Source organism: Balaenoptera acutorostrata, chromosome 9 (genome assembly GCF_949987535.1).
Source record: "Balaenoptera acutorostrata chromosome 9, mBalAcu1.1, whole genome shotgun sequence".
NCBI classification, from domain to species: Eukaryota; Metazoa; Chordata; class Mammalia; order Artiodactyla; family Balaenopteridae; genus Balaenoptera; species Balaenoptera acutorostrata.
Genome location: NC_080072.1, coordinates 103,685,018 through 103,702,715, shown reverse-complemented (window position 1 = coordinate 103,702,715; position 17,698 = coordinate 103,685,018). Strand labels below are relative to the sequence as shown.

The 17,698-nt window shown below is 35.8% G+C and overlaps 1 protein-coding gene across 1 annotated transcript; it reads right to left on the bottom strand.

Moving 5' to 3' along the window:
* Positions 1–5,253: 5,253 nt before the first annotated feature.
* On the bottom strand, positions 5,254–6,162 carry LOC103001122 (olfactory receptor 8A1-like). The gene is given in 3 exon segments (XM_028166829.2): positions 5,254–5,513; positions 5,516–5,754; positions 5,756–6,162. Coding segments are annotated over 3 exon segments (906 nt in total).
* Between the last annotated feature and the right edge of the window lie 11,536 nt (positions 6,163–17,698).

Sequence of the window (17,698 nt, the reverse complement as noted above, 5' to 3'; positions counted from 1 at the left end):
TACAAATACAATGGAACACTACTCAGCCATAAAAAGAATGAAATAATGCCATTTGCAGCAACATGCATGTACCTAAGGATTATTAAAGTGAAGTAAGTCAGACAGAAAGACAAATACCATATGATATCACTCACATGTGGAATCTACAATATGTTACAACTAAACTTATTTACAAAACAGAAACAGACTCACAGACATAAAAAACAAACTTATAGTTACCAAAGGGGAAAGGTGGGGGAGAGCTAAGTTAGGAGTTTGGGATTAGCATATACAAAATACTATATTAAAATAGATAAACAAGATCCTACTGCATAGCACAAGGAACTATATTCAATATCTTGTAATAAACAATAATGGGAAAGAATCTGAAAAAGAATATATCCATATCTATATCTATATCTGTTTGAATTACTTTGCTGTGTACCAGAAACTAACACAACATTGTGAATCAACTAAACTTCAAGAAAAATAAAAAAATAAAAATTTCCTTCATAGACTTGCTTTTGCTGTCTCCCATAAGTCTTGGTATGTTGTGTGTCCATTTTGTTTACCTCAAGATTTTAAAAAATTTCTTCTTTGACCCACTGGTATTTCAGGAGTCTGTTGTTGAATTTCCACATATTTGTGAGTTTTCCAGATGTCCTCCTGTTATTGATTTCTAGTTTCAAACAAATGTGGACGGAAAGACGCTTGGAATGATTTCAGTCTTTTAAAATTTCCTAAGACTTGTTTATGACCTATCATATGATATATCCTGGAAAATGTTCTGTGTGCATTTGAGAAGTATTCTTCTGCTCTGGGATGGTACATTCTGCATATGTCTGTTATGTTGATTTGGTCTAAAGCATAATTCGTTTAACATTTCCATATTAATTTTCTGTCTGGGTGATCTATACATTGTTGAAAGTGGGGTATCATAATCCTGTATTCTTTTTGTATTGTTGTCAATGTCTCCCTTGAGATCTGTTAGTATTTGATTAATATATTTAGGTGCTCTGATATTTAGCACATATACTTTATGGTTATTATAGCCTCTTGATGAATTGACCACTTACCATAATATAATGACCTTTTTTGTCCCTTGTGACCATTTTTAACTTAAAGTCTATTTTGTCAGATATAAGTAAAGCTAGCTACCCTAGTTCTTTTTTGTTTTCCACTTGCATGAAATATCTTTCCCTCCTTTCACTTTGACCCCATGTGTGTCCTGAAGGCTGAACTGAGTCTCTTGTAGGCAGCATATAGTTGGGTTTAGTTTTTTATCCATCCAGCCACTCTATGCCTTTTGGTTGGGGAATTTAATTCATTTACATTAAGAGTAATTGTTGATAGGTAACAACTGACGAACGCTATTTTGTTAATTGTTTTCTGGTTATTTTGTAGTTTTCTTTGTACTTTTTTTCCTCTCTTGCTACCTTGCTTTTTGAATAATTTTCCACAGTGTTATGCTTTGATTCCCTTCTCTTTACCTTTTGTGTATCTTTTAGGTTTCTTGCTTTGTGGTTACCATGAGGCCTACATAAAACATTTTATAGATATAATGGTCTATTTTATGCTGACAGTAACTTAAGTTCAATTCCATACAAAAACTCTACCTTTTACTTTCTCCCATTTAAGTTTTTTTTTTAAATTAATTAGTTAATTAATTTTTGGCTGTGTTGGGTATTCATTGCTGCGTGCGGGCTTTCTCTAGTTGCGGTGAGCAGGGGCTACTCTTCGTTGTGGTGCACTGGCTTCTCATTGCAGTGGCTTCTCTTTGTTGTGGTGCATGCGCTCTAGGCATGCAGGCTTCAGTAGTTGTAAAACGTGGGCTCAGTAGTTGTGGTGCACGGGCTCCGTAGTTGTGGCTTGTGGGCTCTAGAGCGCAGGCTCAGTAGTTGTGCCACACGGGCTTAGTTGCTCCGTGGCATGTGGGATCTTCCCGTACCAGGGCTCGAACCCTTGTCCCCTGAATTGGCAGGCAGATTCTTAACCACTGCACCACCAGGGAAGTCCCCCATTTAAGTTCTTGATGTCACAGTTTAGCTCTTTCCATATTGTGTATCCATTAACAAATTATTGTAGCTATAGTTATTTTAATAATTTTGTCCTTTAACCTTTATACTAGAGTTAAGTGGCTTAGACACCACCATATTACAGTATGAGAGTATTCTGAGTTTGACTATGTACTTACATTTACAATTACCTTGTATATTTTCATATGTTTTCATGTTACTAATTAGTGCCTTTGCATCAGCTGGAAGAACTTCTTTTAGCATTTCTTATAAGGCAGCTTTAGTGGTGATGAACTCCCTCAGCCTGTGAGTGTAGCTTCAAATGCAAACCACTCACTCCGGGGCCCATACACCCAACAACCCCTTTCACTGAGCTCTCAAACTCTGGGCCACTATCCACCTGCCCTAACCATGCAAAGCCAGGTTCTAGACAACTGGGGACAGACTCTGGGCCCCATAACCAGCTGAAATTATTCAAACTAGCCAATCCTACACCTGCTTACTCTGTCTCACTCATTATTCCCTGTGGAAAACACAATAGTCTCTTGTCCAATTTCCTCCTCTCTTTCTGCCTCATGACCAATCCTGGTGCTTTCTTGTGTGGCCCCCGTGGTGTGGCATGCTTTCCTTTTTTGGTAACTGTGAATATAAAAACTATTTTTAAAAAAGACGTTTTCTTTGGAGAGATTTAGGCTCACAGTAAAATTTAGCTGAATGTACAGAGATCTCCCACATATCTTTTGCCTCTTCACATGCACAGCCTCCCCCATTATCACCATCCCCCATCAGAGTGGTACAGTTGTTACAACTGATGAACCGACACTGATACATCATCATCACCCAAAGTCCATAGATTACATTAGGGTTCACTCTTGGTGTTGTGCATTCTGCTGTTTTGGACAAATATATAATGACATATATACACCCTTATAAGAGTCATACAGTGTAGTTGCACTGTCCTAAAAATCCTCTGTGCTCCACCTGTCCATCCTTCCTTCCCCAGGACCCTGGCAACCACTGATATCTGTGACCTTAGCAGAAACATCACCAGAGAAGATGTACAAATGGCAAATAAGCATATGAAAACATGCTCCATATCACTTGTCATCAGGGAAATGCAAATTAAAACAATAATGAGATACCACTACATACCTATTAGAATGACCAAAATCAAGAACACTGACAACACCATGTGCTGGTGAGGATGCAGAGTAACAGGAACACTTATTCATTGCTGGTGAGGATGGAATATCGTACAGCCACTTTGGAAGACTGTTTGGCAGTTTCTTACAAAGCTAAACATACTCTTACCATACAACCCAGCAATTGTGGTCCTTGGTATTTACCCAAAGAAGTTGAATCCTATGTCCACACAAAAACCTGCACACAGATGTTTATAGCAACTGTATTCATAATTGCCCCAAACGTGGAAGCAAACAAGACAGCCTTCAGTTGGGGAAAGGATAAATAAAATGTGATATATCCAGACAATGGAATATTATTCAGTGCTAAAAAGAAAAGAGCTATTGAGGCATGAAAAGACATAGAGAAAACTTAAATGCATATTAGTAACTGAAAGAAGCCAACTCTATGACAATCTGGAAGAGGCAAAACTATGGATCAGTAGGGAGATGGGTGGTTGCCAGGGTTCTGGGGGAGAAAGGAATGGGTAAGTAGAGCACAGAGGAGTTTTAGGACAGTGAAACTACACTGTATGAAACTATAATGGTTATACATATAATGGATACATGTTATTAGACATTTGTCCAAACCCATAAATGACAACACCAACCCTAAATGTAAACTATGGGTTTTGGGTGGTAATGATGTGTCAAAGTAGGTTCATCAATTTTAACAAATGTACCACTTGCATAGAGGAGGTTGCTAACGGAGGAGACTATGCATATGTGGTGGGCAGACAATACATGGGAAATCTTGGTACCATCTTTCAGTTTTGCTGTGCACCTGAGACTGTTATTTAAAAAAAAAAAAAAACTGCTAAAAATAGCAAAAAAATACTGTGAGCATTTAGTTTCCTGTATTAAATCCCTTTCTGCTTGAGAAATTTAGGATTATTCATTTTTCTATGTCTGAGTGATGAAGTACTGTACCTAAAATAATTAAAAATGACAAAAGACTGATAATTAGTTCAGTATTATTCTAAATAATTATGAATGACAATGAAAAGAATGCCCACAAATCTTTGCAGTGCAAAGTAAATAACTCTTTAACACACTGTTTCAATCAAATGGTGGAAGACATTTTATCCCATGCCAACTGGATTTACTGAGTCATACTGGCAGATGTGGCAGAATGTCAGTTATTTAGAGTGGAGAAAAGACTACAGGAATGTCTAATATTCCTTGGCTGTCAGGGAGCTGTGGGAAGATAGTGGAAGAAAGGGAAGTTATTTTCAGGAAACATTTGAAATTCGAAGGTTATAATTATGCTAAGATCAATAGGCTGCACAGAGAGAGTGTTGGCCAAGAGAGGGGGGATGACGAACTATCGGTGTGAATCTCAGTGTTAACTGTTTACCAGCTATGTAATATGAGAAAGTTACCTAACCTCTCTAAACCAAAGTTTCCTCATCTGAGAAATGAGATAATTTCGTAAAACACTTAGAAGATTGCCTAGCATCCATGAAAGTGTGATGTGATGATGATAATTATGATGGTGATGATGATGATGATGATAATAATAATAATAATTGGGTGAAGAGACCATTTAAATAATCGTGGCAGGAATGAGATAGTAATAATATAATAAGAAAGAGAAAAGAGGGATAAAGCTGGGTGAGAAGGAGACTATTTGCTATTTCTTGTGACTTTTGAATTCATCTCTATTTGTCTGTGTACTCTCAAGTGCAAATTATTTTTAGTTTGGGTAATACTTCTCTATAGAAGAGAATAAATCAACGGACAGCTCTCTTAAACTCACTGCTGAAAGTTCTAAATTTATGTTATAAACAAGATACATGTTTACCAGAGGACAAAGGATAAACCAAACAAACAAACAACTGATCCCAAAAGGAAAATAAAACATGAACTTTAAACCAGCAAGATTCACGGCATGAGAGATGTGAAAGGGAGAAAGGAAAGAGGAAAAAATGAGTAAATGCATTCAATCAGTCATGTTGAGAAATGGTTGTTCTCTATTCATGTGTGTATAAATGTTTAGAGGGTTTCTCCCCTATATTTCTCTCTCAATTTTCAACCTGAGAAAGAATGGCGACATTTGCACCTAAAGAGTTTTCTCCTTACGTTTTCTGCATGGCAGCCTTTACCTCCTTATTCCTCAAGCTGTAGATTAGGGCGTTCAGCATGGGGATCACTGTGGTACAGAACAGGGAGACCACATTCTCCTGGGCCAGGGAACCGGCTGGGGAGGGTTTTAAGTACATGAACGAAGTACACCCATAAAATAATCCCACAGCTGCAAGATGGGAGCTGCACGTGCTGAAGGCTTTGGACCTTCCTTCTGTGGAGGGGACGTGGAGGATGCTGGAGAGGATGAAGCATAGGAAACAAAGACTGTTAAGCTGGTGGGTATGATGTTAAATCCAGACAAAAAGAAAGTTGTAATCTCAATATCACAGGTGCTAGAGCAGGAGAGCTTCATGAGCGAGAAAACATCACAGAAGTAATAACTGATGAGGATCTCACAATAGGACAGTTTCAACATGAGGCCAGTCTCTATGGTTGAGCCAATGAGCCCCATGACAGAGACCCCAGCCACCAGCAGGGAGCAGACTTGATGTCATGATGATGTTGTAAAGCAAAGGGCTGCAGATGGCGACATAGCAGTCATAGGCCATGACTGTGAGCATGTAACACTCAGCAACGACAAACACCAGGAAGAAGTAGAGCTGGGACATCCACCCTGCATAGGAGATGACGTTCTTTTCTGACACAAAGTTCACCAGCATCTTAGGGGTAGTGACAGAGGAGTAGCAGAGATCCACGAGTGACAGGTTGCTAAGGAAGTAATACATGGGGATGTGAAGCTGAGCATTCAGGCAAATCAGTGTTATCATGCCCAACTTCCCTATCATGGTAACCAAGTAGATCCCAAGGAAGAGGAGGAAGAGGAGGAGCTGGAGCTCTGGCTGATTTGTTAAACCTCCAAGAATGAACTCTGTCACTGTAAAGTGATTTTCTGCAGCCATTCTCCTCTGGGAGCCCTGTGGAGATAAGAAAGAAGAGCCTATGAAAGGATATATACAGTCAGCCCTTGCTGTCAGCGGATACACATCCCAGGATTCAATCAACTCCAGATTGAGGACACAGAGGTCTGTCTTCATTGTACTATGTCATTTTATATAAGGAAGTTGAGCATTGGTGCAGCAGCCCCTGCATATACTGAGGAAAAACGGTGAATGAGCCTTTCTGGTGAGGCTAGGTACTAGCCTCTGTTCCTGAGTGAGTGATCTTGAACTCACTTTTTCCTAAATTGTTTCTCTCTTTACTCCTTTTAATATTTTCTAGGATTCAGATGAGTTCGGCATGGTTTGAAGAATATGAAGGTGGGGAAAAAAGGCCCATCCCTGGAGCTTTTACCACCCTCATGTTTCTCAAGTACCCTGAAGGTAATGAAAAGTGTGTTTTATTTATGGGTTTGGAGTTGAATTTTTCTCCAGAAAGAGAAAGTCCCTTGTCATCTATGCAATCCCAAAATATTACCCATAAAATGAAAACATGTGGTCACCTTATCTCAAATCCAGGTAGTGTGGGCTGGTAGTTAGAGCCCTTCCAATTACTGAGTGACAAATCAGTTTCCACATTTGAGAATTAAATGGAGTTACAACGTCAATTTCCAAAGTTCAGAAATATAGTGGAATAATATACATGGAAATATTTTCCAAATATTCAGTTGCTATACAAAGATAAATTTTCATTAGGCATCTGGAATGTCTCCAAATTTTTCACTGAACCTGAGGTCCAAGGATAGTTATTCTTAGTTTTAATTACACATAAAAATCACCTGGTGAGATTTCAAAAATAATGATGTCTGGTTTCTACTTATAGTAATTCTGATATATTGGCATGTTTTGGGCATTGAGCACTACGTTTCTCGGTAGGCGGCAAAGTTCAGCTAAAGGTAGTAAAGATTTTTTTTCAAGTTTTGTGCTTATTGGAACCAGAATTATTTTGTAGTTTGAAATTTTGGCATGGAATGCAGTTTATCCTGAGTCAAATAAAGTTCCTGAGGAAGAGTTTGAGACTGATTGCTCTCCACTGTGTTGAAAGAACTCAGGAAAAATTCAGCTTGGATCAGGCTTAGGAGTAGGTGGAAGTAGAAATATAACACAATACAACTTACGGATCAAGAGCAAAATGATTTGAGTGGGATGTGGACATTTTCCTTTGTCCCCTTCTTGCCTTCTGGTTGCTTCACCATTTTTCTATTTCTATGCTGTTGATTTCCAAATTACTACTTACTGTTTGTCTGTTTTTAGAGTCAACCTATGATCAAGAAGATTTTTAGCTGATGGTAATTATACGTAGATGCCCAAGAGATTCCTTGGAAGAAATCTTGGTATAGCTAAGTCAAAATGCCAGTTTAAGTTGGTCTTGAGATGCACCTCCTTTCACTGGGCATCACATGTTCTTGCGATGATTTTTCTTCATTTCTCCTTTCTTTCCAATGAGAAAAAACTGAAGGAAACAATATGTAAGAGCAGAGAGTATTTTTCTGCTGATAAATTGCCTTCTAGAAGTAATTTGGTAGGTTCTGTTGAGAAATTGTCAAGTGGTAAATGTAAATCCAATCCTTAGTTTATGGATGAGCAAAGAAAAGTTCCATGTGAGTGAAAAAAACCATTTTTTTTTAATCTGAAGATTTCAAAACATATTCAGAGTAGTTAAAAGTTAGTGAGTGTGCTTGTACTTCCACCCATGAAGGTACTTCCACCCACTCATACTGGAATTGTATTTACACCATAAACAACCAGAAAACCAGACAAGGCCTATGAAACAACCATTTCCAGACATTTGACAACAGGCAGCACCAAACTGATTCCTGAGAGGAGGGAAAAATACATCGGAAGCCCAACAGTGGTACCAATGATTCCATGCCAAACTCCAGGTGGACAAATCCAGAAAGGATGAATATTGCAAAATGTAGAACAACAACTAAATAATAAAAAAACTATAGCTAATAAGCTAATAGTGGAGATAAAATATAATCATCAAAAGAGTCAGTCCAAAAGTAGGCAAGGAAAAAGAAAAATTGGAATAAAGGACAGTTGCAAGATGGTAGATTTAAACTAAACCATGTTGATGACTGATTTAAATGCAAATAGTTTAAATATTGTAATGAAAATGCAGAGATAGTCACATTGGATAAAAGACATTACCCAACTATATGCTTTCTCAAGAAATCCACTTTAAATATAAAGACACCAATAGCTAAAATTATAAGTATTGAAAAAATATACCAAGCAAATATCAACGAAAGAAAGCTGAAGTGGGGCTTCCCTGGTGGCGCAGTGGTTGAGAATCTGCCTGCTAATGCAGGGGACACGGGTTCGAGCCCTGGTCTGGGAAGATCCCACATGCCACGGAGCAGCTGGGCCCGTGAGCCACAATTGCTGAGCCTGCGCGTCTGGAGCCTGTGCCCCGCGACGGGAGGGGCCGCGATAGAGAAAGGCCCGCGCACCGCGATGAAGAGCGGTCCCCGCACCGCGATGAAGAGTGGCCCCCGCTTGCCGCAACTGGAGAAAGCCCTCGCACGAACCGAAGACCCAACACAGCCAAAAATAAATAAATAAATAAATAAATAAATAAATAAATAAGAAAATTAAAAAAAAAAAAAAAAAAAAGAAAGCTGAAGTGACCATATCAGCACTAAGGAAAGTAGATATCAAAGCAAGGAATATTGCTAGAAATAAGAAGGAACATTTCAGAATGATAAAGAAGTCAGTTCATTAAGGTGACATAAGACTCCTAAACAAGTTCACCTATTAACAGGGTTTCAAAACACATGAACCAAAACTGACAACTGAAAGGAGAATATACAAGTCCACCATTAGTTCAAGATTGCAATACTCTTTATTTTTATTAATTGATGGAACTAGTAGAAAAATTAGTAATGACATAGAAAATACCCACAAATTGGCATTTTTGGAACACTCCACACAGAAGCAGCAGAATACACAATCTTTCAGGTACACATAGAAGAGTTTCAAGATAAAACCTATTCTGGGCAATAAAACGAACCACCAGGTCTTTAACAAGGTGAAATCAGATACAGTATATGTACCCTTACCAAAACAAACTATAAATAATTTATGGAGAGATACTCGGAAAATCATCAACTAGTTGAAAATTAAGCAGCATACTTTAAAATAACACACGGGTCAAAGTAGTCATAAATTAAGTTAGAAAATAACATTTTGACCTGAATGAACATGAAGATACATCAATCAAAATTTTTGGAATGCTGCTAAAACAACTCTAAGAGGGAAACTTGTCATTAAATGCCATTTTAGAATAGAAGGAAATTCTAAAATCATTCATCTAGGTGTCCACCTTAATAAACTACAAAAATAATCAGAATTTAGGAAATAATATACATAATCACAGAAATCAGTGAAATAGGAAACAGATAAACAGTACAAAGAAATCAATGAAATGAAAACCAGTCTTTGAAAATATCAATAAACTAAAAAATACCTAGCCAGAGAGAGATATGGGGGGGGAGGGGGGAGAGAGAGAGACAATCGTATATAAAATATAAAGTGCAGAAATGAGATGAGGCATCTCAATGTCAAGACTGGGACCTAGGATAAGAGAGGATCAAACACAGGAGAGCAGCAAAGGGAACTCTAGGAGAGTGAGTCCAGAAAGGACAGAGCATGGAGGCCTTCAGGAGAGAAATGAAATTGGGAGATTGAATCAAACGTTCGAACATTTGGAAAATAATAGTAATCGGTACTTAGATAGTATGGCGCATAAGAAAATATAAAGGAGTGATATTTATTATCGGGCAATTATTACAATTCCAGGAAACTTACAAGTAGTACAAATAAGGAAACATAATCAAAAGTACAATATTTGGCTCTGCAGTGATGATTCACTGCAAAATTAAGTATGATAATGAAGTCTGCATTATCATAGTTCTAATCTTGTAGGCATTAACTACTGAGAATCAAAAACTGTATTATACTGTTTGGGGAGAATAGGGAGGGGTCCTGAGGTGGAGGAGTGTTAGATAATTCTGCAACTACATTAAGTGGAAGTAATGCATTCAACAAATACTTATTAATAACTATTATGTCTTAGGTCCTATTTTAGGCCATGAATAATGTCTAAAATAGTAAAATCCTCAAAGATCATGGTAAGCTATAGTGGAGAAACATAGAGGTAAATACCAGAGGAAACAGACATTTGAAAGTGGTTTCCTCTGGGCAGCAGAGTGGACGTGGGGATGCTTGGGGAAGGTAACTGTTAGTTTTCATTACTACTCTTTTAGTTACATTTGAATTTTAAAGTATGTGGGTGCATTATTTTTTAAAAATAAAAATTGATTAAAATACTGTGTTCCCTTGTAGTTTTTACTGGTAGCATTAATGTAGATTGTATTTTTAATAAAAAGGCATAATTGCGTTAAAATATTATATTTGACATTTAGTGTGGTAGTTAAAGGTGTAGACTCAAAAATCAGACAGAGCTGGGTTAAATTCCAGTTCTGACTTCCACTATGTGATTTTAAGCAAGTTACGTAAACTTTTTACTTCTAAGCATTCTTTTTTTTTTTAATACTCAAAATAGACAATCATTCATTTCTCTCTGAACAATACAACAAAAATGAAGATTGTGTTAGGTACAATCAGAATTCTTACAAAAATTGTGAGGGCCAGTCACAGAATAGAGTTGGAAGGGAAGAAGCCACCCCTGTAAACATTTTGCTGAGCACGTGAATGTAAAATTCATGGAAGGTCAGAGATAATGCATTTATCATACAAGGAAGCATCAACTTTCACGAGCACTGGACTTTGTGTCACTTAATGAATTTCTCCTAGAACTGGGTCCTGCTGGACTTAAATGGAACTGAGGTGCCATTCATACGTTTTTTAATAAATTTTCATTGGCGTATAGTTGCTTTACAATGTTGAGTTAGCTTCTGCTGTACAGCAAAGTGCATCAGTTATACATATACATATATCCACTCTTTTTTAGATTTAATTTCCATTTAGGTCACCACAGAGCACTAAGTAGAGTTCTCTGTGCTATACAGTAGGTTCTCATTAGTTATCTATTTTATATATAGTAGTGTATATATGTCAATCCCAATCTCCCAATTCATCCCACCCCTCACCTTCCCCCTTTGGTAATCAGAAATTTGTTTTCTACATCTGTGACTCTTTTTCTGCTTTGCAAATAAGTTCATGTCTGTAAATTGGCAATAATGATAATAATATCTACCTCACAGTGGACAGCCCCTAGCCCATAGTATTGCATATAATAAGTGGTCAACAGTATCTATTATTATTAATTATAGCATCAGATCATACTATCAAACCATGACTCTACTGTCTTCAGAGACAAAATATACAAATAATAGACATGCTCTCCAGGAGGCATGCACCAATACATATGGAGATGATACTCAGAGACATCCTATCTCTGAGATGTATTTCTAAGCTGAAAAAATTTATATTCCTGCTATTTTAATTTTCTCCTCAAATAATTACTAATATTTTTATAATCTTTTATTGTACACATATTTCCTTTAGAGACTAGTCTCAAGTACTACTCCCTTACTTTTTTTTTTTTTAGTTGAATAATTGACCTACAACACTATGTTAGTTCCAGGTTGAAGTGCTGAGATTTTAAGGCTTCCTCAAAGGTCACAAAATTTACTAGCAGTGACTTGAAACTTGAACCTAATTCTTCTGTCTCTAAATCTGTGTACCCTTTCCTCTCCTTTGGTTTGTAGACTTATAAATCCACACAGCTATTTCTATGGCAATATTGTGGCTGCACAATATTGAGGTGTGCTCTTTGTTTCTTAGTATGAGGAGAGCATAGAAAAAAGAGAGATGCTACATTATATTATCTACTCTCCAGGACAGGGTTCAGCAAACTCAGTCAAATCCAACTCACTGCCTACTTTATAATGATAAAGTTTCATTGGAGCAAAGCCATGTTCATTCCTTTACGCATTGTTGATGCTGCTTTTCCGGTAGAATTGCAGAGTTGAGTAGTGGCAACAGAGTCTGTTTTGCCTTCCACCATACCGTGCTCTCTTGCTATAACTTGTCTCTTTGTGGCACTTTATTTTTATATTTTAAATAAACTTAATTTAGTACCTTAAGGCCAAGGAGTGATCTTATTGCTATATTTCCAGAATTTTTTTTTAAATTACAAAAGCAATATATCTGCATTGTAGAAAAGTAAACATACAGATTGGCAAAATCAAATCATCACATTCTAATGACTAAGAATCTAAAATTGCTATGTATATTCTACTAGATCTTCTATGCATATATGCATTTACATATATGTGTATTATTATACATGTTTCTTTTTTTACTAAAAGTGAGCATATTATACCTTTTGGTTTGTAACCTGCTTTGTTGTGCAGCATTAAAAGACACTGACTCACTTGCTCAGCAACAATAGCAATAATATTACTTGTGTTCATTTTGGTATTGAAGGTAATCTGCATTCTCATAAATTTTATACCTTAAATTATTGGCAGTGAGATAACTAGTGAGTAACTAGTAACAGAATTTTGAATTGTATTTCTATTTTTTAAAAAAAGAGATAGACAAATTTCATCTAGATAGTGACAGTAGATTTAAAAGATATCTTTCATATCCCCTTCTCTCAAATTGGAATCTCCAAAAATAAGGAACAGAAAATCCACAAAAATATATCATTACCAGGAATCAAAGTTCCTTATACAACAGAATATTGTTAAAAAGCAGAGATTTTATTTCCTGCCTCTTGACATGAACACCTTTTCTAATGAATAGAAAATTGTTGGCAACAGAAATCTAAGTTTTATTCCTGTAATCTTCTAGCTAATGTTATAAATGATCTCAAAATTTCTTATTAGTTGCTAAAAATCTTAGCACTAGTTTTATCATCTCACCAGAAGCTCAGAATTGCTGCTAATGACAATGATCAGAATTATGAAAACGACTATATTTCCTTTGCAAGTGGGGGAAAAGCACCAAGAGAAGGGGGATATATGATTGAAAAGAGTATATATAAAAGGTCTGTAGTAGAAATGGTAATTCATGGAAGATACTTTGTTCTCATCTTACACAATTGCCTTAAAACTATAATTGAATACCTGTGTTGAGGAAAACTGGAACATTGTTACCTGGAAATCTTAGGAGGTACTTTGTTTTCAGTGATCAAGAAATAAATACCAGAAAATAGAAAGCTACAAGATTTACATCTATTTCCAGTGAAAGGGGTGAACACAGTCATAGAAATGGGTCACTGAGATTGGGAGCACTGAGTATGTTTATATATAGGTAGAGTTTCTCCTGGAATGCAGCCGCTCCAGACACTGGGTCCTCATTAAATGAGCAATTAGTCTGGGTTTACTCTTGCAGTATGAAAAATGTTTTACCTCCCAGGTGTGTTAATTTTTCTTCTAATGAGAGAGTTACCCTGTAGCCTGGTACGTTTGGTACCTCATGCCAGCACTAGGACATTTTTAGCTTCATCATTATCATCATCATCATCACCTTGACCACATCAGTCATTACCATGAATATCATCATCACCTTCACCAACATCATTGCCTTTGCCATCAGTAACTACCATCCTGGTTACTATCCATCATTAGTTTCAATCTTTATGTACAATAAACTATATTTATGGTCTTTATTATTAAAAGGCTTTATTTTATATCTTTTTGTATTGGACATTTCCCCATAACCAAATTCACTGAATTTAGTTTTAAAAAAAAAAGCCTGTTTAATTTTAATTAACTGTTTTTTTCATCAAAATAGAATAAACTTTACTGTATTTTTTGTAATTAACCTTTCTTAGTTTTATATTTTTCATTTTATTATTTTTACTGTTTTATTGAGATATGATTGACAAATAAAAATTATATACATTTAAGTTGTACATGTGGCTTTTTAGGTGTACAATGTGATGATTTGACATATATATATATATATAGTGAAATGATTACCACAATCAAGCTAATAAACATATCCATCACCTCACATAGTTACCTTTTCTTTGTGCTGAGAACACTTAAAATCTACTCTATTAGCAAATTTTAAGTGTGTATTTAATTCAGTATTATTAACTAGAGGCACCATGCTGTACATTAGATCCCCAGAACTTATTCATCTTATAATTGAAAATTTGTACCCTTGACTAACATCTCCCCATTTCCCCCACACCCAACCCCTGGCAACCACCCTTCTTAGATTTAAAGGTTAAAAAATACTTAATGCTACCCATGTCTGTTTAGTAATTTTGGTTATCTAAAGTTTGTTCACAGCAACAAGATCCCCTGTGTTTTTAATCAGTTAATAGCAGTGTATCTGCAGCTTTTATATTTGAAATCAGATTGGCTATAGAAAAATTAATCTTCCTTGGTTCACATTTAAGTTTTTGAGTATCTAAAATGTATTACTCCATTTTCTTCTTCTGTAAAGCATGTTGTCAAAACATCTGATGACACTGCAGCCTGCCTGACAGGAGACTCTGGAAGCCACTGGAGTGAGACATATGACTTTTGATGCAGAGGAGAGGAAGGAACTCATCAAGGTGGGCATATTCCCTAGATCCACTCTGAAAGGGACTGAACTTTTGGCAGCAGCAGCAGCATCCTCTCCAGCAGAAGAGAAGTAAAAGGGTGGAGCCTTTGTAGATGAATGAAGATAAGTTGCTATCAGCGTAAAATGGATTGTTTAATCTATGAGATGTTTTATGTAGGTCTTGTGGTAACCACAAAGCAAAAATCTAGAGTAGATTCTTGAAAAATAAAAAAAGTGGGAGACTGAGCATACTGCCATGGAAAACTACCAATTTAAAAAGGTAGGCAGAAAAAGAAGGAAAAAGAAACAATGGAGATACAAACCAAGCAGAAGGCTAATAGTATGATGGCAGTAGTAAGATCCTTACATATCAGTAATTACCCTAAATATAAATAGACTGAATTTACCAATCAAAAGTCACAAAGTAGCTGGATAGATAAAAGTAAAACCCAACTATATGCTGCTTACAGGAGACTCATTTCTGCTCTAAAGACACACATAGGCTCAAAGTGAAAGGGTGGAAATAGATATCCATGCAAGTGGAAACCAAAAGAAAGCAGGGATAGTGGTACATATATCAGACAAAATAGAGTTTAACCAAAAATAATAACAAGAGAGAAAAAAGGTCATTACATAATGATAGAGGAGTCACTACATCAAGAAGATATGATAACCATAAATATATATGCACATCAGAGCACCTAAATCTACTAAGTAAATACTAACGGATCTGAAGGGACAACAACACAATAATAGTAAGGGACTTTAATACCCCACTGGGAGCAACGGATAGGTTTTCCAGACATAAAATCAACATAGAAACATTGGAATTGAAGCATACTTTAGACTAAATGAACTTGACATATACAGAACATCCGACAGCAGCAGAATACACATTCTTCTCAAGTGCACATGGAACATTCTCCAGAATATACCATATGATAGGATGCAAAACAAACATTAGCAAAATTAAGAAGATTGAAATTATACCAACTATCTTTTCTGACTACAGGGAGAACCTTCAAGATGGTGGAGGAGTAAGACATGGAGCTCACCTTCTCCCAAGAGATACATAAAAAATACACTTATATGTGGAATGACTGTCACAGAACATCTACTGAACACTGGCAGAAGACCTCAGACTTCCAAAAAGGCAAGAAAATCTCCATGTAACTGGTTTGCTTTCTGCTTTTGATTTGTTTATTGTTTTTAGTTTAGTTTTATTGTTTGTTTTTGTTTTGGGGTTCTTTTATTTGTTTGGTTGTTCTCTTCTTTTTTGTTTGCTTCTTTTTTCATTTTTGTTTTGTTTGTTTGTTTTTTGCTTTTAACATTTGTCTTAGGGTTTTGTTTGTTTTCTTTTTTTTTCTTTTGATTGTTGTTGTTGCTGCTTGTTAGTTTTTGACTTTGGTATTTGTCTTGGGTTTTGTTTGTTTATTTTCTCCCCCCCTTTTTTTTTTATCTTTTCTGACTACAATGGTATAAAACTAGAAATCAGTAACAAGAGGAAAGCTAGAAAATCTAAAATATGTGGAAACTAAACAACACACTTCTGATCAACTATGGGTCAAAGAAGAATCAAAAGAGAAAAGTTATCTGAAACAAATGAAAATGGAAATACAACATATCAAATCCCATGGGATCCTGCAAAAACAATTCTGAGAGGAAAGTTTATGGCAATAAACACATATATTAAGAAATTAGATCCATCAGGAGATGAATGGATAAATAGATGTAAGATTATATATATATATATATATATATATATATATATATATATATATATATATAAAATGGAATATTACTCAGCCATAAAAAGAATGAAATTCTGCTATTTGCGACAACATAGATGGATCTGGAGTGTATTATGCTTAGTGAAATAAGTCAGACAGAGAAAGACAAGTACTCTGTGTTATCACTTATATGTGGAATCTAAAAAAATAAAACAAATGAATGCATGTAACAAAACAGAAACAGACTCACAGATACAGAGAACAAACTACTAGTTACCAGTGAGGAGAGGGAAGGGGGAGGGGCAATATAGGGGTAGGAGATTAAGAGATACAAACTACCATGTATAAAATAAATAAGCAACAAGGATATATTGTACAGCACAGGAAAATATAGCCATTATTTTGTAATAACTTTAAATGGAGTATAATCTATAAAAATATTGAATAATTATGTTGCACACCTGAAACTAATATAATAATGTAAATCAACTATACTTTAATAAAAGAAAGAAATTAGAAAGATCTCAAATAAACAGCCTAACTCTACACCTCAAAAGACTAAAAAAAGAAGAACAAATTAAACCCAAAGTTAGCAGAGGAAATGTAATGATAAAGATCTACATGGAAATTAATGAAATAAAGACCAGTGAAAACAATTGAAAGGCTCAATGAAATTAAGAGCAGGTTCTTTGAAAATATAAACAAACCTGACAGACCTTTAGCTAGATTAACTTAGAAAAAAAGAGAAAGGACTCAAAAAATAAAATTAGAAATGAAAGAGAAGACATTTGTAATGTTTTCATCACATGTACAGAAATACACAGGATCATAAGAGCAAACTGTAAACAATTATATGCCAATAAATTAGATAACGTAGAAGAACTGGACAAATTCCTAGAAACACACAAACTACCAAGACTGAATCAGGAATAAATAGAAAATCTGAACAGACCAATAATGAGCAGAGATTGAATCAGTAATCAAACACCTCCTGATACAGAAAACCCCAGGACCAAATGGCTTTACTGGCAAATTCTACCAAACATTTAAAGAAGAATTAATACCAACCTTTCTCAAACTCTTTCAAAAAGTTGAAGAGGAGGGAATACTCCCAAACTCATTCTATGAGGCCAGTATTACCCTGATACCAAAGCCAAATAAGGACTCTACAAGAAAAGAAAACTATAGACTAATATCCTTGATGAATATAGATGCAAAAATTCTCAACAAAA